The 26,512-nt window shown below is 45.5% G+C and overlaps 1 protein-coding gene across 1 annotated transcript in view; it reads left to right on the forward strand.

Annotated features, from left to right (window-relative positions):
• Positions 1-1,488: 1,488 nt before the first annotated feature.
• The window catches only part of LOC135057481 (NACHT, LRR and PYD domains-containing protein 3-like), a 75,003-nt gene continuing 49,979 nt past the window's right edge, over positions 1,489-26,512 (forward strand). The window contains exons 1-3 of the mRNA XM_063963364.1: positions 1,489-1,544; positions 5,986-6,156; positions 12,661-12,831. Coding sequence (XP_063819434.1) covers positions 6,155-6,156; positions 12,661-12,831 — 173 coding nt within the window. The 5' untranslated portion in view covers positions 1,489-1,544; positions 5,986-6,154. The remainder of the gene's footprint in view (positions 1,545-5,985; positions 6,157-12,660; positions 12,832-26,512) is intronic.

Below are 26,512 nucleotides of genomic sequence, written 5' to 3' on the forward strand. Positions count from 1 at the left end.
TGGGACCCATCCAGGCTGGGCCTGTGATCGTCCCTCTGGAGCTAATGTCCAGTAGCCAAGAAGCCCAATCCACTCTGCACGCAGGTGAGTTCGCTTCTTCTCCCCTTAGTCCCTCGATGCAGTGAGCCTGTTGCCAGCAGGTCTCACTGAAAATAACAAACCTAAACTAAAACTTTCACTAAGAAGCTCAGGACAGCCCCTAGTGTGCACCCTTCTCGTTCGGGCACAGAGATCTAACTGAGGCTTGGAGGAGGGTCATAGGGGGAGGAGCCAGTGCACACCAGATAGTCCTAAAGCTTTCTTTAGATGTGCCCAGTCTCCTGCGGAGCCGCTATTCCCCCCGCATGGTCCTTACGGAGTCCCCAGCATCCACTAGGACGTCAGAGAAAATAATTTTTTAGAAGCCTAACACTTACTCAAAGGAACTTCAGATTCAGGGATCTTCACAATTGATTATCTAGGTTCAGTTCCAACATATAGCTGAATCCCCACCTTTTTGTTTTGTAATTAGCTTAATGCTGGACACTGGACATGAAGGGATCATGTGCCTTCTCCACATAGCTTTCTTGGAATAGATAGGGGAGGGGAAGCTAGCACAGAAGGGCACATAAATTCCACCACTCCCTGCAGGTGACATTCTACTTTAATTATTACTATCCTATCTTGACCAGGTCTGGTTGTTTGAGAATTAAGGATGCAGTTTTCCACCCCCAAACATTTACTGTATGACTGGTATGAAATAAGAGATCATTATATGATCCCTGAACATACATTTCTCCTTCTCCCATTTCCCTGGATAAAGTTAGGTCACCTACAGGACACAGCTTAGCAGCCATGTTTTTCCATCTAAATGAAATAAAAACAATTGTTTATATACTCTTACGTAAGATACAATTCTGATCCTGCTGACGGCTTAAAAATGTCACATCTCTATCACACATTAGACCTAAATGAGAAATGTATGCAAACCTATTTAGGTACATCTCTGATGGTTTTAAATCTGTGTCTGCAATGACTGTCACAGTGACTCCTGAGTTCAGCATGATTGAGATGCTGTGGCTGCCTGGGGGGAAAGGGTGGTGATGGCTAGTCTTCCTGAAAACTGGGGCCCTGTGTATTTGGCATGCTGAAGTCAGTGGCTGCATCCTTGTACACAGCATTACTGGCTCTAGCTGTGTGAATTTACCGGTCACCCTGAGTAACCAGAGAACAGGGCCAGATTAACAATGGGGCGGATGGAGCTGCAGCTCCAGGCTCCCCATTGAAAATAGGCCCACAGGAGACTCACTGACAGCGTTGACTGGAAAAAAAACTTTTTCCTGTCACACACTGCCAGCGGAAGTGGCTGCCCTCTCTCTCCTACCTCGCCTACTCCAGCTCCGGCACTCTCTGAGATGAATCACAGAGAGCCATGCAGGCAGTGTGGTGGCCACCCCTCCCCTCTAGTCTCTCCTTGACCGGGGTCCTGACTGAGCCTGTCACAAGCTCCGCCCCCAGACTACACGAGGAGCTGCAGCTGCTGCAGGAAGCCTAGTACTGAAGGTGTATGTAGTGTGTACTGTTTGTGTGTGTGTTTATATGTGGTGGTGGTGTGTGTATATGCTTGCAGCAGTGGTGTGTGTGTTGTACTGAGTGTATATTCTGCAGTGGTGTGTGTGTGTACTGTATGTGTGTAGTGCGTACTCTACTGTGTGTATATATGTGGTGGTATGTGTGTGTATATAAGCAGCAGTAGTGTGTGTGTGTGTGTGTGTGTGTGTGTGTGTGTGTGTGTGTGTGTGTGTGTGTGTGTGTGTGTGTGCTGTATGTGTGTGTATATGTGGTGGTGTATGTTGGTGTACTATGTGTGTATATGCAGCAGTAGTGTGTGTGCCTGTGCAGTGGCGTCACAAGCCGGGTGCGAGGGGTGCGGCCCGCACCCGGGTGTGACGCCTAGAAGGGGTGACACCACACTGTGGGCTCCACCGCAGTGACAGGAGCCGAGCGCTGCAGTGTGAAATTCTGCTACAGCACCCGGCTCCTGTCATAGAAGAGGAGCCGACAGCGCTGGGAGACAGTCTCTGGAGGCAGCCCAGTACAGCCCAGCATCTCCAGGGATGCTGGGCACGCCCCCGGAATGACGTCCACACGAGGCCACGCCCCTTTGTTAATGACCATGCCCCCCTTTGTCGCGAACGTGCTCCCCGGCGTGCTAGGGTATGAAAGTTGCCCACCGGGTGTCACCACACCCGGTGAGGCCACTGTGTCTGTGTACTGTATGTGTGTAGTGTGTACTATGTGTGTGTATATGTGGTGGTGTGTGTGTACTGTATGTGCATGTGGTGTGTACGTACGGCATGTGTGTGTAGTGTGTACTGTGTGTATATGTTGAGGTGGTGTACGTTTGTGTACTTTGTGTGTGTATTTTACATGATATAGGCAGTGAGGGACTCAATTTTGAAATATGAGCGGGTACTGCAGGATGCGCTCTGACTCCCCAACCAATCAGCAGCATTCCCTGTCTCAGCCAATCACCGCTGGCAGCGTCCCCGTCTCCACATTCAATCACTGCCAGCAGCGCCTCCCATCTCCACATTTAATCGCCACCTGAGACCCGGTCAGTCCTCCTGCAGCCGCGGCTCCGCCTCCTGCATGTCCCAATCACTGCTGGTCAGTGATCAGGCAGCCCACATCCCCCAAACAAATATAGGCAGAAAATCACAATTGCGCACACGTGGCTGCTTTTCTTAGTGAAGGAAATGAAGTTCCACCAACACTTCACAGATATAGAACAAACAGAAATAGAAAACCTCTACACAGAATAGCGCACACAGAGGATACTTATATCATTTGATGAGTCTCCCAAAGGTCTTTCAGAGGATTTATATAACCTCAAAAGGAGACAGAAATACATAGTAACATAGTAACATAGTATCTGTAACATAGTATCTGAGGTTGAAAAAAGACAATTTTCCATCGAGTTCAACCTATTTGTGGTGTCCTATGCATGATGATTTGACTAAAATTTCTGACTGATGCTGCTGTCAGCCGTTGCATTTTATCCCTATTTATAGTAACTATAATGCATGACTATGCACCATACCCCTGGATATCCTTATCCATTAGGAATTTATCTAACCCATTCTTAAAGGTGTTGACAGATTCCGCCATTACAATTCCCTCAGGCAGGGAATTCCAAATACGTATTGTCCTTACCGTGAAAAAGCCTTTACGCCGTATTGTGCGGAATCTCCTCTCCTCTAACCTGAGCGAGTGTCCACGAGTCCTCTGTGTTGATCTAACCAAAAACAGGTCCCGCGCAAGCTCTGTGTATTGTCCCCTTATATATTTGTAGATGTTGATCATATCCCCTCTTAGTCTCCGTACAATATACTGTTATATCTCTATGACATTTCTTAGTCTTTATGAGGAAACTCGTACCCTTAAATTTGTCTACCGGGTTAGTGATGGACAAAAAAGCATATCTCAGACTCAGGATTATCCCATAGAATTCCTCCTCTTAATGGACCTTCCTTCCGAACCTTCCAACAATAACTCCTTCGGATTTCACATGTGTAAACAGAAAATCACCGCCATAGTATAAAACCATAACATTTATTTTCACAAATAAAGATAAAAATTAGCCTCCTACCCTTATAGGTGGTCTACTAACAGCAAGTAGACAAAACAGCTTAAAATTGGCCAAGTTGTTGAAACTGCAAACACAGGACTCCTACCAGATGGAATGGTCTACCATATAAAGTAGACTTTATCACAGGATTACTGAAAAGACCTCAGCCGTCCCTGGAAAACAGTCCTTCGTCCTGGGTGGTGATCCTCCATTTGCAGTGCCCCTCCTCACCTGAGTGCATGCAGGCTCAATCTAGCACCGGCAATAGCGATGCACTGGGCCGAGCATCACAATCGCTGGGGTGCATACACATGGCAGATCCGTGCATGAAATCTAGTCAGATTGCTTAGATTTTTAATACGGATCTCTCCGGCAGCAGTGATCGGGACACGCAGTGCAGCACAGTCTGCACTGGAAACAGACGCTCAGCAGATGATCCTCCTGCGGCGGAAGTGAAAGCCGGCCGTTATGACTGCGCCTGGAGGAGATATCAGTGTAGAGGAGCTGATCTGAGTGGGTGAACTAAAGTTTGTGTGTCTGTGGGGAGGATAGCATGCTGTGTGTATGAGGAAAAGTGACCTACGGTGTATGTGAGAGGGCGTGGCAGTTTGAGTGGTGCTGAGTAAGGGGGGTTTGGGTCTGTGTGAGGACAGGACTGCTTTCTGATGGGGTATTGTGTGAGGGTGGTGCACTGTATGTGTGTTTCAAGGGAGCTGACTGTAGTGGGTGAGAGCTGTATGTGTGGGGGAGGGTCTGTGTGTCTGTATTAGGGGCAAAGGATGCCAAGATGGTGCTAGAGCCATCTAAGGGAGAGAGGAGCTAGGTGGCACGAAAATTAGGGGGAGCAGTGAGTGAGCCCCACCCCGTTTTGTCACCTAAGGAGGTCCACTGACCGGTCAGGAGGGAGCGGGCAGAGGGTAGATAATGAGCAGCAGGAAGGGGGAGAAGCTTTGTGATGGGAGATTGTGTGAGGGTGGTGCGCTGTATGTGTGTTTCTGGGGAGCTATGGGGGGAGAGTGTGTGTGAGGAAGGGATAGCTATAATAGGGTAAATAGCTGTGTGGGAGGGCGGGTCGTGAGGGGCACTGTCTCTCCCTGTCACCCACTGCCTCACCCTCTGCTTCTCCCCTGCATCACTATCTCCCCATCACCCACTCTCCTGTCACTCTCTGTCTCCACAAGGCATCACCCTCTACCTCTGCCAGTTACTGCTGCAATAAAAAACTACCTTTCACCGTGATTTAGTGGTATAATTACAAAGCAGTGTACTTTCAACCCCCCAAATTTACCCCCTCTCTACCCCCAGCATTACCTCTGTAATGTCTGCACCTAACCCACTCCTTGCCCCAATATTGCCCCAGCTGCAATCTACCACTATCTCCAGTACTGCCTCCAGTACCTACCTACACTTATACCCTACCTATCCCCTGCATTGCCTCAGCTGCTGTCTTTCCTTACCCTCACCCGCATGCCCTTATCTCCCTCTACCCCAACTGCTACCCACTCACAGCACTTCTCAAATTGTTGCCTGCTCTTACCTCCTCACTACCCCTAGCACTGCCCGCCCTTAACCCCCTCCCTGCCCAAGTGTTCCCTGCCTCAACCCCCAGCTCTACCCCAACTGCTGCCTTCCCCCAGCACTGCCTATAATGCATAAATTGTGATGGGACCCAGAACCCGTGAAGTAGGACCCCAATTTCTTAAAGTGAGGAGTCCCTGGGACCCACAACTTTTTTCATTCAGCGCGATCACTGCACCCCATGCCCCTCATATCACTAGCCATATCCCTTGTTGCCGCACACAATTAGGCCCTTTGTAAATTTCAGCTCCAGGCCCATGTGGACCTTAATCTGGCACTGCCAGAGGGTTGCACACATGGCCAATGTTCACACTGATGATCCAATGCTCCACCCTCAGACACAGCAGTAGGTCACATATGCCAGCAAGACACCTCCTGCAGCATTAGCATATTTCAGCAGCTGTGCCAAATGATGCAGCTGCTGTGTATACTGCGTCCATCTCTGTGTCAGGCCCTTAGTACAAGATATGCTTTGTACAATTTTAAACTGAACAATATTAGAAGCACCTGCAGGTCATGTCATTGTGTGGTACAGTATGTAAGGTAATCTGAAGTAATTTAATGATCAATATTCTAAGGAGACATGAAGCAGCTACACATCAGACTACCCTCAGTTATAGTCAGTAACCCAATAACCAGATTATCGGTGGCTACACCTACAGCCTAATAGCTTATACACTGTATACACCAACATTGTATCTACATTACACAGTGTATTCTGTCAGTGATGATGTCATGCTGAGCGATGCTAGAATTGATAAGAAATTATCTAATCCAGATCCCTCATCTCTCATCAGGTTACAGGAATGTGATCTGACTTCCTCCTGCTGTGATGATCTCTGCTCTGTTATTACTACAAACCGCTCTCTGACCAGACTGGACCTGTCAAGGGATGCTCTGGGGGACTCTGGAATAAAGCTTCTGTGTGAGGGACTGAGACATCCAGCCTGTGCCCTGCAGGATCTTATGTAAGATCTGTCTTTTTATTTATATAAATGTTCTCTTACTACAAAACATTAGACCTAAATGAGAAATGGATGCATCGCCAATGGTTTATGTACAGATCTGATGGATCCAGGTCTGTGTCTGTAATGATGGTCGCAGTGCCCCCTGAGCACATCATGTTTGAGATGTTGCGGCTGTTTGAGGGGCAAGGTCAGGGATGGGCAGCCTTCCTGAATACTGGGCATATTGGCGAAGTACATTTGGCACACTGAAGCCAGTGGCTTCATCTTTGTACACAGCGTCACTGTCTTTAGCAGTGTGAATTTACCGGACACCCTAAGGAACCTGAGGGTTACAAAGATGGCCAATGTTCACACAGATGATCCGATGCTGCAATTTTAGTAACAGCTGCAGATCACATAAGCCATCAAGACACATCCGGCAGCATTAGCATATTTACACACAGCAGCTGTGCCAATGATGCAGCTGCTGTGTGTACTGCGTCCATCGCTGTGTCAGACCCTTAGTACAATATGTTTTACTTGTTTCCAAACTTTATGATATTTAAAGCACCTTCAGGTCATGGAATGTCATTGTGAGGTACAGTATATCTAAGGACATTGCAAGGACGTTGAGGCCCAAATGGCGGTGAATGGAGTGGGGAATCCTTGACAATTGGCCTTACAGTAATAACAGGCACCCCCTTTCCTTAATCACCTCACAGTACCCTCCCCTCATTAAACATCTGACACCTGCCTTGAAAAAGAGTTACCCCAACTCAAAACGCGTCAACTGTAGGAGGTATTGGAAAGGAGGGCTCAGTGTTGCTGGTCTGGAGGAAGGTATGACCCACTTATTTTAGTTATGTGGATCATAGGAACTGGACCTTTTGTTCTCTTTTAACACACATCCCATGCACAATACTTTTAAGATTTTATTTGTTTTTTACTTGTTGTATGTAAAAAATGTGTTTTTACTACATGCTGTACCAAGTCATCTATGGGACCAAAGATACCATGATGGCAAGAACAAAACAATTTAAATTGTGAGTAGTGGTACGCACCCTCCACCACTTTAGGAGAGAATCTCCAATTCTGCACCCCCAATTTAGAGACATCACCAGGTCCAATTCATTAAACATCACAGAAAATCAGAAGGGGACTAAAGATATCTTAAGGAGCTTGACTATACAAATGTTTTGCATAAGTCAGGTATGCCACATGATGGAATAACCAGAGACATCTAATTTGGCCTCCTTTTACTAAAGATACCTTTATGAGCATCACCGCATCATCTCACCATGTAAATTAGGTATGCCATCGATATTCTGTCACGGACAGAGCAAACCATTGGCAAGTGGAAACCACAAGTGGCCTAAAGACACTGTTAGGGGCTTGATTATACAATTTAACTGTGTAAATTAGGTACAACACCCGATTGAAGAGCTATATACTCCCTGACTATGCAAATTCGGTATGCCCTTGATAATGATCCATTGGCATGGCCATTAATCCTACCATTCACTGCACGAGCAAGACACTTTACACACGGAATCCATTCCTTGCACTTAAACATTTACCTCAAAATTGAATATCAGCTCATATAGACAGGCCTCCAACACCAGGATTCACTGCACATTATCTTTTTTACATTATTTTTTGCATGTCTATACCAGCATCCCACCAAATAGAAAGAATGAGGATGAACAAACCTGGTAAAAGAACCCAAAGCCTAATCATCTAGATAAGTCTCAATATTTTTGATCTTTGACACCCACCTTACAACACAGTAGCGCCATATTATTAATTTATATCTTTCCTAGTTTTGCATCCTTTTAGACCCCCTTGGGTCCAAGAGTGCATTTAAGAGGCGGCCACCGGAGCAAGTGAAGCGTCCAACAAATCCCTAACCTATCTTCTAACCTGACAGAACCTAAAAGAACTGAACAGAAATACGGAAGGTTGAAAGGGAATCCTTAGTTTTCCAAGACCATACCAAAAAAACGGAAATCACAAGGTTCATGTGAGAATTCTGTCAAGGGTGGAAAGAAGCTAAAAATATTTTACAACGACATTGGCATTTGGTACACATGGATGATGATCTAACCAAGGTGATCGGGGATAACATCAATGTCAGCTGGCGGAGACCACCAAATTTGAAGGACACATTAGTTACGAGTCATCTAACTACAACCTCAAGAACCCCGGTAGTGACTAAAGGCACTCACCCATGTGGTAGCTGTAAAGAGTGCCCTCATATCTTCAATATAACTGAGGTGCAGGATAAGTATGGACATAGACATGAAATTAAAGATTTTTCAATTGTCCTACAACTAACGTAATATATTGCGTTATGTGTCCATGCCAAATACGATATGTAGGCATGACAACAAGAATGTTGAAGGTGTGGGCCTTGGAACATATAGGGTCAGTGAGGAATGCCCAGACTTACATTGATAGGTTTAAACAACTTACGATGTATCGAGACACTTTTTTCAGACACACGCCTGTCGAATTCAGGACCTTAAAATCTTTGGACTTGAAAAAATCTGCTTAGGTCTGAGAGGGGGCGATATCACTTCCACCCTTCAGAAAAAGGAGAGTGAGTGTATATTCAGGCTAGGAACCCTGATGCCAAAAGGACTAAATGAAAATATCAATTATAGTGCCTTTTTATAAATACTTGCCCTCTGGTAAATTATCAACACTTTCCTCTTTTTCCTTTTCCTTCCCATTTAGATCAAACCAGTCCTTGCAATAATGAAAGTACCAACAAATCAACTCTAATAGAAGAGTGACATTGTGATTGTACTCCAGAACTGTACAGGCTCTCTGTACCCTACTTAAATAGCTCCAGATATTTATTTATCTTTTAGATCTAAATTAAATGTTCACATTCACATTTTATTTCACATGGCTTTTCACTTCATCACTTTTCACAGTTTAGTCACAATTTTCTATGGCTTCACGGTCTGGCACATCACCTAATTTTAATTTACATATCCTTTTTAAGAATTTATACTCTAACAGTTATACATTGGATTGTCGGTCAGTACTGACACTTCCCTCACTCACTAAATTACCACTTGATACTTGATAATAGAAGTTTGGGTCAAGTATTTTAGAAATATTCATTCACTTTCACACTTTTGTCTGACACAGATCAACTAGAAGTAGTTTTTGAACTATCCCTGAGGGGTAATTATAAAATGTATATGATCTAATAATCAGCATATATAGTAGTTTTTGTATGTTTATTTGACATCATAATTATGACACATAAAGTTCAGTTTTAACTAATTGAATGGGGCACTGTACAGTCAGGGGTAATCACTGTTGTTAATTAGGAATTTGTTCAGGTTGAGTATCCCATATCCAAATATTTAGATATACGGAATATTCCGAAATACAGATTTTTTTGAGTGAGATTGAGATAATGAAACCTTTGTTTTCAGATGGCTCAATGTACACAAACTTTGTTTAATACACAAAGTCATTAAAGATATTGGCAAAAATTACCTTTAGGCTGTGTGTATAAGGGGGGTAATTCCAAGTTGATCGCAGCAGGATTTTTTTTAGCAGTTGAGCAAAACCATGTGCACTGCAGGGGAGGCAGATATAACGTGCAGAGAGAGTTAGATTTGGGTGGGTTATTTTGTTTCTGTGCAGGGTAAATACTGGCTGCTTTATTTTTACACTGCAAATTAGATTGCAGATTGAACACACCACACCCAAATCTAACTCTCTCTGCACATGTTATATATGGTTTTGCCCAACTACTAAAACAAAAACCTGCTGCGATCAACTTGGAATTACCCCCAAGGTGTATATGAAACATAAATGTATTCTGTGCTAAAACTTAGGTCCCATCGCCATGATATCTCATTATGGTATGCAATTATTCCAAAATACTGAAAAATATGATATCCAAAATACTATACTATAGATCTACATAATATGATCAATAGCTGCATCATGATTGAATGGAGACTTATGGATCATATGGTAACAATGAGTAATTAACTCTAGTGACACAGCGATTAGCTTTGTGCAACTCTTTATATAGGTTAATCAGGCTGCCAATCAATTGGAGCAGCCCAGAGATTGGTTAACAGCTCCGTTACAGGGTACAGGATTTCACAGGAGGGATGGATCCCTAGCCTAGCATGAAACATACATCAGAGGTCGTCCGTGGCTCCACCCACTCCGGAATGCGAACAGGACCCTGGCTTCTACCGTTTTTGCTGCTTGCTTTGGGGCTTTTTTTAATTTTATTTATTTAAAGGTACCACTCGCATCGACCATCAGAGGTAGTCATTCAACACAGATACCCAAAAAGACATAGGTGAGAAGCTGTGGATTAATAGATTAATTGGAGGGTCTTAAATTGTGTCAAATGGCTGTGAAGTGACAGTGAAAAAATGATAGTAAGCAAGTGCTTTTCTGCAAGCTAAGAAGATTATTCAGAGTCTGGGACCACCAAAATCGCACGCTGGGGGCCGCCCAGAATAGGGCAAGGCCACCCAGCATGTGTAGTGCTGCCCTGCAATGCGATCTCAATTCAAATAGCGGTGGCACCGCCGCCATGTTTCCAATCGCAGGAAATGCAGGCGACATCATTGGCCGGCCCTGAAAACAGCCACTGCGTGCGCAGGTGGCTGAAAATCAGTCTCTGTCAGGGTCTGAATAAGGCCCATAATGTCTACCACTGACTGGAGGGGATGTAGTTAACCCGGCTGTCGGGATCCCGGCATTAAGGATCCTGATGTCAAAATCCTGACAGATGGGAATGCCGACAGCGCTCGCCACAGGTTTTCCCACTTGTGTGTGTCCACAACACCAATAGAGTGACAATAAAACCTGTGGTGAGTGCAGTGAGCCACTGTGCCGTGGCGATCGCACTCTTTGCGCTTGCTCCACTGCCGGTTTTCTGGCGGCCAGTATGCCCCAGTTGGTATATTGACAGTTGGCATACCATCCGCTGGGATATCATTACCATCCTGACTAGAGAACCAGATACCAGAAGAAAAAGTTCAAGAAACTGAAAGCTATCCACTTGACTTCAAGTTCCACAACTTACTGTATCTTCAGTCCATCCAGCAGCCAGGCATAGGGGGCTATTCTGAATTGTTCGCTAGCTGTTTTCGTTTGAAGAGCAGCGATTAGGGAAAAAAGTGTCACTTCTGCGCATGCGGCGCAATGCGCATGCGTGACAAACTTTCACAACAGCTGTAGTACTTTCACATAAGGTCTAGCGACGCTTTTCAGTCGCACTGCAGGCCGCAGAGTGATTGACAGGAAGTGGGTGTTTCTGGGAGGTAACTGGCCATTTTCGGGGAGTGTGTGGAAAAACGCAGGAGTGCCTGGGGAAATGGGCAGCGGCTTAGCGTTTGCACTGCTGCCAACAGCCGTTGTTGGCTAGCGAACGTCTCTGCCTGATTGAAAGGCAGAGGTGTTTACTGGGTGGGTGGGGGTGGCACGGCGACGTTTGGCCACTGTTTTAGGGGCATGGTCTGGCCACTAACCCCTTGTGCGGGGGAGGACGTCCTCACATATGGGGCAGACTAGCCCTGAGCTGTCAGGGAAGATGATCATAGCTGTGCTAAATTTTAGCACAGCTACGATCAGGTCGGAATGACCCCCATTGTGTGGTACAATACTGTATGTCTAAGGTAATCTGAGGTCATTTAATGATCAATACTCTAAGGAGCTATGAAGCAGCTACACATTAGACCATAATCAGTAGTTTAATAAGCATATTATCAGTGACTACACCTACAGCCTAATAGCTGATATACTGTATACACCAACATTGGGGTTTTATTCAATTAGGGTGGGATCCATTCCGACATGCATTTGTTGGAATGGATCTGACAAGGTCTCTGCAATTCCTCATCTCAGTTCGACTTTATAAAAAGTTGAATTCAGATGAGGGACCTGAGCGCAGGAGAGGGGGGTGAGCAGCGGGCAGACGGGGAACAGCAGCACTGCAGGAGGATGTGGCACAGCTGCCAGACCTCACAGCAGCATCCACCCGACTCCAGCAAGCGGGAACTCACCTGCTGGAGCCGGGTGGACGCTGCCATGAGCGGCATCCTCCTGCAGCGCTGTGCTGAAGCGCTGCTGACCCGTGTCTACCTGCGGCTCTCCCCCCTCTCTTCCGCTCAGGTCCCTCATCTCAGTCCGACTTTTTTGTAAGTCAGACTGAGATGGTCGGTAACGGGGCCAAATCCTGTGGAATTTGGCCCCATTTCCCTCAGAAGTACCGCCGATTCACGTGCTATTCCACAAGTCGAATTCCCAGACATGTCGAAATAAAAAATGCGGGGACTGAATACGTTGGACCTCCTTCTGGCCTGAAAGTCGAAAACTGCCGTCTTTTCGACAAGACGGCAGTTTCGACACCAATTGAATATACCCCATTGTATCTACATTACCCAGTATATTCTGTCAGTGATGACCTCATGCTGAGTGTGAGGCTGGAAATGATAAGAAATGACCTAATGCAGATCCCTCATCTCTCATCAGGTTATGGCGCTGTGGTCTGACCTCCTCCTGCTGTGATGATCTCCGCTCTGTTATTACTACAAACCGCTCTCTGACCACACTGGACCTGTCAGGCAATGCTCTATGGGACTCTGGAATAAAACTTCTGTGTGAGGGACTGAGACATCCAGCATGTGCCCTGCAGGATGTTAGGTAAGATCTGTTAGTATATATATAAATGTCCTCTGAATACAAAGCATTAGACCTAAATGAGAAATGTATGCAGACCTGATGGTTTAGGTACATCTGTGATGGTTGTAAATATGTGCATTTGCAGGATCTGTTATGCATGTCAGTGGCGGAACTAGCGAGCGGTGGGACCAGGTGCAACAAAATACTTTGGGCCCCCCTCTCACCCCGTCCAAGTCTACCCCCCCCCCAACTCCAAAGTAGAGATTGCATATTATATATATATATATATATATATATATGGATATGGGTATCGGCGACAAGTGTTGCTAAAAAGTAGATAATAAACATATAATTTTAAGAGCCAAAGAATGTATAGATATGTATAGATATTAAAAAAGTTTAGTACATATGAGAGTAAAAAAATTCCATAAAAAAAAAAAATTCTCTCATATGTATTAAACTTTTTTTAATATCTATACATTGTTTGGCTCTTAAAATGATACGTTTATTATCTACTTTTTAGCAACACTTGTCGCCGATACCCCTATCCCTCCATTTTCCATACGCATAGCAGTGCCATACCAGTATTGCATTTTTAGGGGCTGGCTGACACCTATAATAAGGTTATGTGTGCTTTTCTATGGTAATCCTACGACATTTTAGCAGTATATATATATATATATATATATATATATATATATTTATTTATTAGTGATGAGCGGGTTCAGTTTCTCGGAAACCGAACCCCCCCAAGCTTCTCCCTTTTTACACGGGTCTGAGCCATACTCGGATTCTCCCGTATGGCTCGGGTAACCCGAGCATGCCCGAACGTCATCATCCCGCTGTCGGATTCTCGCGAGATCCGAATTCTATATAAGCAGCCGCGCGTCGCCGCCATTTTCACTCGTGCATTGGAAATGATAGGGAGAGGACGTGGCTGTCGTCCTCTCCATTATTGTTGAACTTGATTGTGCTTTATTGCTTAATTGTGGGGAGGACTGGGGAGCAGCTGTATAATATAGGAGGAGTACAGTGCAGAGTTTTGCTGATCATTGACCACCAGTTTATCCGTTCTCTGCCTGAAAAAAAATGCTCCTTTTCTGTGCTCAGTGTGCTGCATATATTTGTGCTCACACTGCTTAATTGTGGGGACTGGGGAGCAGCTGTATTATACAGCAGGAGTACAGTGCAGAGTTTTGCTGACAGTGACCACCATTATACGTTGTCTGCCTGAAAAACACTCCATATCTGTGCACAGTGTGCTGCTTTATTGTGAGGACTGGGGACCACCAGTATAATATTATATAGGAGGAGTACAGTGCAGAGTTTTGCTGACCAGTGACCACCAGTATATAATATATAGCATTACGGTACAGTAGGCCACTGCTGTACCTACCTCTGTGTCGTCAAGTATACCATCCATCTAGATCCTATACCTGTGGTGCATTTCAGTTTTGCAGTTTGCTGACACAGTGACCACCAGTATATATAGCAGTACGGTACGGAAGGCCACTGCTGTACCAACCTCTGTGTCGTCATTAAGTATACTATCCGTCTACATTCTATACCTGTGGTGCATTTTAGTTTTGCAGTTTGCTGACACAGTGACCACCAGTATATATAGCAGTACGGTACGGAAGGCCACTGCTGTACCTACCTCTGTGTCGTCATTAAGTATACTATCCATCTACATTTTATACCTGTGTGCATTTTAGTTTTGCAGTTTGCTGACACAGTGACCACCAGTATATATAGCAGTACGGTACAGAAGGCCACTGCTGTACCTACCTCTGTGTCGTCATTAAGTATACTATCCATCTTCATTCTATACCTGTGGTGCATTTTAGTTTTGCAGTTTGCTGACACAGTGACCACCAGTATATATAGCACTACGGTACGGAAGGCCACTGCTGTACCTACCTCTGTGTCGTCACTAAGTATACTATCCATCTACATTCTATACCTGTGGTGCATTTTAGTTTCGCAGTTTGCTGACACAGTGACCACCAGTATACTATATATAGCAGTGCGGTACGGAAGGCCACTGCTGTACCTACCTCTGTGTCATCATTAAGTATACTATCCATCTACATTCTATACCTGCGGTGCATTTTAGTTTTGCAGTTTGCTGACACAGTGACCACCAGTATACTATATATAGCAGTACGGTACGGAAGGCCACTGCTGTATCTACCTCTGTGTCGTCATTAAGTATACTATCCATCTACATTATATACCTGTGGTGCATTTTAGGTTTGCAGTTTTGCTGACACAGTGACCACCAGTATACTATATATAGCAGTACGGTACAGAAGGCCACTTCTGTACCTACCTCTGTGTCATCAATAAGTATACTATCCATCTACATTCTATACCTGTGGTGCATTTTAGTTTTGCAGTTTGCTGACACAGTGACCACCAGTATATATAGCAGTACGGTACGGAAGGCCACTGCTGTATCTACCTCAGTGTCGTCATTAAGTATACTATCCATCTACATTCTATACCTGTGGTGCATTTTAGTTTTGCAGTTTGCTGACACAGTGACCACCAGTATATATAGCAGTACGGTACGGAAGGCCACTGCTGTACCTACCTCTGTGTCGTCATTAAGTATACTATCCATCTACATTTTATACCTGTGTGCATTTTAGTTTTGCAGTTTGCTGACACAGTGACCACCAGTATATATAGCAGTACGGTACAGAAGGCCACTGCTGTACCTACCTCTGTGTCGTCATTAAGTATACTATCCATCTTCATTCTATACCTGTGGTGCATTTTAGTTTTGCAGTTTGCTGACACAGTGACCACCAGTATATATAGCACTACGGTACGGAAGGCCACTGCTGTACCTACCTCTGTGTCGTCACTAAGTATACTATCCATCTACATTCTATACCTGTGGTGCATTTTAGTTTCGCAGTTTGCTGACACAGTGACCACCAGTATACTATATATAGCAGTGCGGTACGGAAGGCCACTGCTGTACCTACCTCTGTGTCATCATTAAGTATACTATCCATCTACATTCTATACCTGCGGTGCATTTTAGTTTTGCAGTTTGCTGACACAGTGACCACCAGTATACTATATATAGCAGTACGGTACGGAAGGCCACTGCTGTATCTACCTCTGTGTCGTCATTAAGTATACTATCCATCTACATTATATACCTGTGGTGCATTTTAGGTTTGCAGTTTTGCTGACACAGTGACCACCAGTATACTATATATAGCAGTACGGTACAGAAGGCCACTTCTGTACCTACCTCTGTGTCATCAATAAGTATACTATCCATCTACATTCTATACCTGTGGTGCATTTTAGTTTTGCAGTTTGCTGACACAGTGACCACCAGTATATATAGCAGTACGGTACGGAAGGCCACTGCTGTATCTACCTCAGTGTCGTCATTAAGTATACTATCCATCTACATTCTATACCTGTGGTGCATTTTAGTTTTGCAGTTTGCTGACACAGTGACCACCAGTATATATAGCAGTACGGTACGGAAGGCCACTGCTATACCTACCTCTGTGTCATCATTAAGTATACTATCCATTTTCATTCTTTACCAGTGGTGCATTTTAGTTTTGCAGTTTGCTGACACAGTGACCACTAGTATATATAGCAGTACGGTACAGAAGGCCACTGCTGTACCTACCTCTGTGTCGTCATTAAGTATACTATCCATCTACATTCTATACCTGTGGTGCATTTTAGTTTTGCAGTTTGCTGACACAGTGACCACCAGTATATATAGCAGTACGGTACGGAAGGCCACTGCTGTACCTACCTCTGTGTCGTCATTAAGTATACTATCCATCTACATTCTATACCTGCGGTGCATTTTAGTTTTGCAGTTTGCTGACACAGTGACCACCAGTATATATAGCAGTACGGTACGGAAGGCCACTGCTATACCTACCTCTGTGTCGTCATTAAGTATACTATCCATCTACTTTCTATACCTGTGGTGCATTTTAGTTGTGCGCAGTATATATAGTAGTAGGCCATTGCTATTGATACTGGCATATAATTCCACACATTAAAAAATGGAGAACAAAAATGTGGAGGTTAAAATAGGGAAAGATCAAGATCCACTTCCACCTCGTGCTGAAGCTGCTGCCACTAGTCATGGCCGAGACGATGAAATGCCATCAAAGTCGTCTGCCAAGGCCGATGCCCAATGTCATTGGAGAGAGCATGTAAAATCCAAAAACAAAAGTTCAGTAAAATGACCCAAAAATCAAAATATAAAGCGTCTGATGAGAAGCGTAAACTTGCCAATATGCCATTTACGACACGGAGTGGCAAGGAACGGCTGAGGCCCTGGCCTATGTTCATGGCTAGTGGTTCAGCTTCCCATGAAGAAGGAAGCACTCATCCTCCCACTATAAAAATGAAAAGACTTAAGCTGGCAAAAGCACAGCAAAGAACTGTGCGTTCTTCTAAATCACAAATCCCCAAGGAGAGTCCAATTGTGTCGGTTGCGATGCCTGACCTTCCCAACACTGGACGGGAAGAGCTTGCGCCTTCCACCATTTGCACGCCCCCTGCAAGTACTGGAGGGAGCACCCACAGTCCAGTTCCTGATAGTCAAATTGAAGATGTCACTGTTGAAGTACACCAGGATGAGGATATGGGTGTTGCTGGCGCTGGGGAGAAAATTGACAAGGAAGATTCTGATGGTGAGGTGGTTTGTTTAAGTCAGGCACCCGGGGAGACACCTGTTGTCCGTGGTACGAATATAGCCATTGACATGCCTGGTCAAAATACAAAAAAAATCAGCTCTTCGGTGTGGAATTATTTCAACACAAATGCGGACAACAGGTGTCAAGCCGTGTGTTGCCTTTGTCAAGCTGTAATAAGTAGGGGTAAGGATGTTAACCACCTCGGAATACCCTCCCTTATACGTCACCTGCAGCGCATTCATCATAAGTCAGTGACAAGTTCAAAAACTTTGGGTGACAGCGGAAGCAGTCCACTGACCACTAAATCCCTTCCTCTTGTAACCAAGCTCCTGCAAACCACACCACCAACTCCCTCAGTGTCAATTTCCTCTTTACCCAGGAAAGCCAATAGTCCTGCAGGTCATGTCACTGGCAAGTCTGATGAGTCCTCTCCTGCCTGGGATTCCTCCGATGCATCCTTGAGTGTAACGCCTACTGCTGCTGGCGCTGATGTTGTTGCTGCTGGGAGTCGATCATAATCCCAGAGGGGAAGTCGGAAGAGCACTTGTACTACTTCCAGTAAGCAATTGACTGTCCAACAGTCCTTTGCGAGGAAGATGAAATATCACAGCAGTCATCCTGCTGCAAAGCAGATAACTCAGGCCTTGGCAGCCTGGGTCGGTGAGAAACATAGTTCCGGTATCTACCGTTAATTCAGAGGCAACTAGAGACTTGATTGAGGTACTGTGTCCCCGGTATCAAATACCATCTAGGTTCCATTTCTCTAGGCAGGCGATACCGAAAATGTACATGGACGTCAGAAAAAGAGTCACCAGTGTCCTAAAAAATTAAGTTGTACCCAATGTCCACTTAACCACGGACATGTGGACAAGTGGAGCAGGGCAGACTCAGGACTATATGACTGTGACAGCCCACTGGGTAGATGTATTGCCTCCCGCAGCAAGAACAGCAGCGGCGGCACCAGTAGCAGCATCTCGCAAACGCCAACTCGTTCCTAGGCAGGCTACGCTTTGTATCACCACTTTCCAGAAGAGGCACACAGCTGACACCCTCTTACGGAAACTGAGGAAGCAGGTATGTACGGAAAGAGAAAAGTATGACTCTTGTTTAGGCGCACTCTTGTGTTAACTAAATGTAAGTTAATAGTGTCTAAAAAATAATAAAGTCTTTATTTCTACTTTTTAAAATGCACGAAAATTCAACAAAACAAACTAAATGATATTTGGACAGGCATTGATGTGCCAGCTGGAGAGAAATGTCTCCTAGGATTGGAAAAAATGTTCAGATCTTAATTATGCCTGGATAAACGCATATCGGTGCAGGATCAAAAACCCTCCTTTTTGTATAGGAAACTGAGGAAGATCATCGCAGAATGGCTTACCCCAATTGGACTCTCCTGGGGATTTGTGGCATCGGACAACGCCAGCAATATTGTGCGTGCATTACATCTGGGCAAATTCCAGCACGTCCCATGTTTTGCACATACATTGAATTTGGTGGTGCAGAATTATTTAAAAAATGACAGGGGCGTGCAAGAAATGCTGTCGGTGGCCCGAAGAATTGCGGGCCACTTTCGGCATTCAGCCACCGCGTACAGAAGACTGGAGCACCACCAAACAATCCTGAACCTGCTCTGCCATCAGCTGAAGCAAGAGGTGGTAACGAGATGGAATTCAACCCTCTATATGCTTCAGAGGATGGAGGAGCAGCAAAAGGCCATTCAAGCCTATACATCTGCCCACGATATAGGCAAAGGAGGGGGAATGCACCTGACTCAAGCGCAGTGGAGAATGATTTCAACGTTGTGCAAGGTTCTGCAAACCTTTCAACTTGCCACACGTGAAGTCAGTTCAGACACTGCCAGCCTGAGTCAGGTCATTCCCCTCATCAGGCTTTTGCAGAAGAAGATGGAGACATTGAAGGAGGAGCTAAAACAGAGCGATTCCGCAAGGCATGTGGGACTTGTGGATGGAGTCCTTAATTCGCTTAACCAGGATTCACAGGTGGTCAATCTGTTGAAATCAGAGCACTACATTTTGGCCACCGTGCTCGATCCTAGATTTAAAACCTACGTTGTATCTCTCTTTCCGGCAGACACAAGTCTGCAGAGGTTCAAAGACCTGCTGGTGAGAAAATTGTCAAGTCAAGCGGAACGTGACCCGTCAACATCTCCTCCTTCACATTCTCCCGCAAATGGGGGTGCGAGGAAAAGGCTAAGAATTCCGAGCCCACCCACTGGCGGTGCTGCAGGGCAGTCTGGAGCGAGTGCTGACATCTGGTCCAGACTGAAGGACCTGCCAACAATTACTGACATGTCGTCTACTGTCACTTCATATGATTCATCTCACCATGAAACCTCCCCTTCTCAACTCAAACCAACGAATGGTGGAGGATTCTATGAGTGACCCGCCATCCAAGTAGGCACAGTCAGGACAGTCCGTACGTATACTGGCAGGACAAAACAGAGGCAATTTGGAGGCCCTTGCACAAACTGGCTTTATTCTACCCTCAAGTTGCCCTCCCTCCCCAGTGTGTACTCCGAAAGAGTGTTTAGTGCCAGCCGCTCACCCTTGTCAGCAATCGGCGTACGAGGTTACTCTCCAGAAAATGTGAGAAGATGATGTTCACTCAAAATGAATTATAAGTCCAATTGCCTATGATCTGAGATGGTGGATTCCTGTGAGGACGAATTAATAATCTGTGAGGAGGGGGATGTACACAGTGAAAGGGGTGAGGAATCGGAGGATGATGAGGAGGAGGACATCTTGCCTCTGTAGAGCCAGTTTGTGCAAGGAGGGATTGATTGCTTCTTTTTTGGTGGGGGCCCAAATCAACCAGTCATTCCAGTCACAGTCGTGTGGCAGACCCTGTCGCTGAAATGATGGGTTCATTAAAGTGTGCATGTCCTGTTTATTCAACATAAGGGTGGGTGGGAGGGCCCAAGGACAATTTCATCTTGCGCCTCTTTTTTCTTTCATTTTTCTTTGCATCATGTGCGGTTTGGGGACAATTTTTTGGAAGTGCCATCCTGTCTGACACTGCAGTGCCACTCCTAGATGGGCCAGGTGTTTGTGTCGGCCACTTGTGTCGCTTAGCTTAGTCACACAGCGACCTTGGTGCGCCTCTTTTATTCTTTGCATCATGTGCTGTTTGGGGACAATTTTTTTGAAGTGCCATCCTGTCTGACACTGCAGTGCCACTCCTAGATGGGCCAGGTGTTTGTGTAGGCCACTTGTGTCGCTTAGCTTAGTCACACAGCGACCTTGGTGCGCCTCTTTTATTCTTTGCATCATGTGCTGTTTGGGGACAATTTTTTTGAAGTGCCATCCTGTCTGACACTGCAGTGCCACTCCTAGATGGGCCAGGTGTTTGTGTCGGCCACTTGTGTCGCTTAGCTTAGCCATCCAGCGACCTCTGTGCAAATTTTAGGACTAAAAATAATATTGTGAGGTGTTCAGAATAGACTGGAAATGAGTGGAAATTATGGTAATTGAGGTTAATAATACTATGGGATCAAAATGACCCCCAAATTCTATGATTTAAGCTGTTTTTTAGGGTTTTTTTGAAAAAAACACCCGAATCCAAAACACACCCAAATCCGACAAAAAAAATTTCGGTGAGGTTTTGCCAAAACGCGTCCGAATCCAAAACACGGCCGCGGAACCGAATCCAAAACCAAAACACAAAACCCGAAAAATGTCCGGTGCACATCACTAATATATATATATATATATATATATAGACAGACAGACAGACAGACGCAAGTAGAAAAAAATAGTTAGTTGTGCTGTGTGTGTGCGCCAAAGGCAAAAAATGGGTGTGGCCATTGAAAATGGGGACGTAATACACGACCCAAATAGAGCAGTGCCAGATACGCATATGCTCCACGGTGCCAGATATGCCCCCAAGGTGCTAGATATGCCCCCACAGTGCCAGATACACATATTCCCCCGTAGTGCCAGACATGCCCCAACTGTGCCAGAGCAGATACACATAATCTGCCACGTTGCCATATTTGCCCCCGCATTGCCAAATATACATGCCCCACAGTGCTAGATATGCCCCCACTGTACCAGATACACATATTTTGTCCCCACAGTGCCAGTTTAGATAATTTTACCTGCGCGTTGCCAGGGGTTTCATGCGCATTGTCCAGGGTCTCCAGCACGTTTCCAGGGGGGTTTCATGCGCATTGCCAGGAGTTTCATGTGCGTTGCCAGGAGTCTCCTCTGCGTTACCAGGGGGGGGGGGGGTCCTCTGCAAGTTGCTAGGGGTCTCCTGGCCGCTGTTCCAGTATGGGAGGGTGTGTGTGGGCAGGCTGTATAATTCTAGCCCCCGCAGTGTTTTGAGATGCGTTGGTGGCTGCGGTAGCGCTTCCATACATTAAAGTGTGTAAAAAAAAACACCTTAAAATGCCCGCCGCCAGGGAGACAGGCGCTAGAGGTCAAATGTGACTTCTAGTGTCTGTCTCCGCCTTGGCAGCGGACATTTTTTTGGTGTTTTTATTTTGCAAAGCACGGAAGTGCTGCCGCAGTCGCCAGCGCATCTCAGTTCACTCCCTGCGGCGGCTGGAATCGGCGCCTATGCTTTTGGCTTCTTGACAGCGGTGGGCCCCAGAGCAAGGCACTGCTTGCTCTTGCTGGAGTTCCGCCACTGATGCATGTGTAGATCTGTGTCTGCAATGATGGTCGCAGTGTCCCCTATGCCTGAAAACTAGGGAGTGTTGCCAATGCGAACGGTTCGGAACTACACATGTGCGACGGCCCCAATGTGCAGGTCAGCACAGCGAAGAAAGCGATCACAGCGGCGATCGCAAGAAGATTGACGGAGGAAGGCGTTCTGGGGGTGGGGCAACTGACTTTTCTGGGAGTGGAGAAGAAAATGCAGGAGTGTCGTGGCATTTGGAGGGCGGATGTCTGATGTCAATTCCGGGACCTGGATCGCTGGATTGATCGCACAGGGTAAGTAATTCTTTCCCTGGTTTTGATCTGCACAAAACTTTTTTTGCATAGCAGGGATGCACAAGCGATCGCAGCCTTGCTATGCAAAAAAAACCCTCCCCCATAAGCAGCGTCAAGTTGAGCGCATGGACAGCAAAAAATTGCACCGTGCGATCAACTCGGAATCACCCCCAATGTCACAGACCAGGATGTAATGGGATCCAAGGCTGAGTTTCTAAAATGTCTGATTTTGCTGCAAAAGTTGGACATTTTGCAAACCGTCCAATGTAATAGCGTCTGAGTACATGAAAAATCTGATGTTTACTACTCGCCTTTGTGACTGATGAAGATGACATGAAATAAATTCTCTACTTTTATTTATATAAATATATATATATATACTCCTCGCTGTAGTCCGGCACTCTCTCTCCACCTGGGTACTTGCTCAGGTGCCCTCCTCAAGGAGCATCAATCCTTATACAGCCAAAGAAAGGAGGCGGCACTCAGAGTCTCAAAGATAAGTTAAAAAACGACCCGTGTTTATTTCAACATTTCGGGGGACGGACCCCCGTCTTCAGGAAACACAATATAAGCGTGGCACACAGTGTACAAACTTTAAATAACTCACCCCTCCATGGAACGCCAGCCTCCGGTGCGAAGGCGCCGCCCGCGGCCCCGAGTACCGAACTTCCGGTCACGTCTCTCCTCTGACCTCGGAAGCTACGTCACCACGCAGCCCGACGGCGCCCTGCAGCGGCTGTTGGCATGAAAACATGTCAATAACTCCATGGTTACAATACAAACAATGTGTAAATAAAAAATAAGGCACTGTAAAGCCCGTTAGCACAGCGCCAGCAGGGCTAAACAGTTGTGATGCTGAAAAACTGTTATTAATAGACAAACATAAGTGTATGTAATATAATAAATAGTGACTGATAAGACACACTGGGCAACATTGCCCAAGTGTGAAGCGTGGTGAAGTAAAAAAACTGTATAATACACTGGAACATGCAAGTGACTAGCACAGCTGCACATGAAAATGTTAGAAACATAGCTCCCATTATAATGGCTCCTAGCTCAATAATATTACTTGTGTGCAATTACCATGTCTATCTTTACACTGTGGGGCATAATCGCCTCCTGACTAGCACAAACTACATAGGAAATTCTGAATAGACTATTAATCTATATGTAAACCACTTCAATTAAAGGAAACAGCTCAGGCCTAAACTGTCATTCAAACCCCTTGGGTTGATGGTATCCAATTTATAGATCCATCGTTATTCGAGTTGTAGGAATTTTTTTGCCCTATTCCCACCCCGAAGGGAGGCTGGGACCTGGTCTACAATTTTATATCGCAAGGATGCCAATGGATGCCTCAAATGGGCAAAATGGCGCGCCACGGGTTGCTCACTGTCACCCGATTCTAAAGCTGCCCGGATGGCCGATCTATGTTGGGCCATCCTTTCCTTGAACTGGCATTGTGTTTTTCCTATATAATAGGAACTGCACGGACAGATTAGAACATAAATTACAAAGTTGGAACTGCATGTCAGTGGCCATCTAATGGGGATCTTTTTCCCAGTGTGGGGATGTGATATGTAATTCCCTGTCAGCATATAGCTGCAGGTCGTACATCCGAGACACTTGTAGCATCCCGGCTTGCGACTAAGGAAATTTGTGACAGTTGGTGTACTTTTAAACCCTGTAACGTCGCTTTTCACTAACAGATCTCTCAAGTTTGCACTACGGGTGTAGCATGGCATCATTTTTTTATACTGTAAAGTGGGTAAACTGGGATCCGATGCTACCATCGGCCATAATTGTTTCATTTGTTTACACGTTCTTTGACTGGCTGTATTAAATTCATTAATCCATGGTACCCTATTGTCAGAGGATTTAACTGACTGACTTTGGAGTAGCTCCACTCTGTTCTTAGCGGTTGCCTTCTTCCTCGCTGTCTGTAACAGTTTCAGGGGGTATCCTCTTTGTAAGAATTTCTCTGTCATGCAGTTTAGCTGTAACTCCAATTCCTCGGGTTCACTGGTAATCCTGCGAACTCTGAGGAATTGGGAAAAAGGTAAACCCCTGACTGTAGCTGGGGGATGGAAGCTATCAAACCGCAACAAAGTGTTGAGGTCTGTGGGCTTTGTATAGATGGATGTTTGCCTTCCTTGACCATAATTTTGACATCTAAGAAACAGATTTCTTGTTCATTCATGACTAGAGTGAGCTTGACAGGGCTGTCTGAAAGATTGTGTTTATCAACCAGGGATGTCAAGACCTCTGGATCCCCATCCCAGAACAGCAGCAGATCGTCTATATACCTATAATACAATAACACATGTGTGGAGATGGCCGTGTTCGTAAAGACCAGCTGTCTCTCAACCTCCCACATATAGGCATTGGCTAGAGATGGAGCCACTGCTGACCCCATGGCACAACCGGTGATTTGTTGGAAGAACCGCCCATTAAACAGAAAATAATTCTTTGTTAATGTGAACTCTAATAACTGCAAAAACAACTCAACATCAGGACCCTCATAGGCTATGTTATTCGAAATAAGATGCTTTACAGCCATAATCCCAGCCTGGTGGAGAATGCATGTGTACAAACTTGTTACATCAAGGGATGCCATAGTCATCCCTGTTGGTGTTCTATCAATGGACAGCAGCTTGTTTAAGAGCATATTTGTGTCCTTGAGATGTGAAAATGTGGCCTGTACACAAGGTTGCAAAAACGTGTCTAAAAAGATCGATATGGGTTCGCAAAGAGAACCCCTGGCCGAAATAATCGGTCGCCCAGGGGGATTCCTTGCGTCCTTATGGACCTTTGGAATAATATAGAAAACAGGCACAACCGGGTGTAAACAGATCAATTTGTTATAAACTTCTACTGAGATGAGCCCCTCACTCTTGGCCTCCACTAATATGAAGTCAAGTTCAGCCTTAAAAGCCATGGTGGGATCTCCATCCAATGCCCGATATGTATCGCGATCAGATAATAACCAGTCACATTCTTTAATGTAATCTGTAGTGTTCATCACTACTATGGCACCCCCTTTGTCCGCCCCCCTAATGATGATGTCCTGCCTGCCCCGTAGGGACTTCAGGGCGAGATTTTCTTCTTTAGTGAGATTTTTAAACATCATTGGAGTTGGTTCATCTTGTAGGGAATCCATCATGCGTGCGAAGGTTCTAATTGAGGGATGGTGTGACACTGGGTCAAATTGAGAAGGCTGTCCCAATTTCCTGATCTGTGGCTTCAGGACACTCTCAGTAGGTTTCTCTGAGGCTTTACCGAAATGCTCTTTTAATTTCAATGTCCTATGGAATTTGTATGACTCAAGCTTCCAACCAAATTTGCTAGGTGAGTTGGTGGGTATGTATGAGAGGCCCTTGCTAAGCACAGATGTTTCTGCTGGGGAAAGTGGCGAAGTGGACAAATGAAAAATTAAGTCCGATTCGATCGGGGGGTCTTCCTCCCCGCCTGCCTCCTCGACTAGCCGCCCCGCCTTGTGGGTTTTTTTCTCTTTCCTGAGGCCACTTCCCGAGTAATAGCCCCTAAAGGGGCCTCCTTAGAGGTAGATACTGCTTCTAATGCGGCTGTATCGTCGGTATCACTGGCTGATGTACTTTGTTGATATCTTGGTGTTCTCCGTCTACGTCCCCTGATGGGGCGTGGGCCTCCTTGATTACTGGCGGTATTGGATAGCCATTTGTATACGCGATGCTGTTCGTAATCAGCCTGCACCTTGCGCAGTTTCTCTTTTTTGTATTTGGTGAGTTCAATTCTGTACGTATCCACCTGTGACTTCAACTTTTCCAGCCAATTAGTGGATTTATCATCCATCAATGTCCGTAGATGTTGTTCTTCAAATTTCTGTAGTTTCTCCTTAGTGAGATTGACTTCACGGGTGGACTCCTCGATGACAAGCAGCATCAGGTCCATTGCACATTTGTTAAGGACCGAAATCCAACGCTTACAGAATAGAGCATTGTACCGCCCAATTGTGGGGGTATTCTGTACACGAAAACCCTGTGGAATCTGCTTGTTTCTGAAATA

The sequence above is a fragment of the Pseudophryne corroboree genome, chromosome 3, assembly GCF_028390025.1.
Source record: "Pseudophryne corroboree isolate aPseCor3 chromosome 3, aPseCor3.hap2, whole genome shotgun sequence".
Classification (NCBI taxonomy): Eukaryota; Metazoa; Chordata; class Amphibia; order Anura; family Myobatrachidae; genus Pseudophryne; species Pseudophryne corroboree.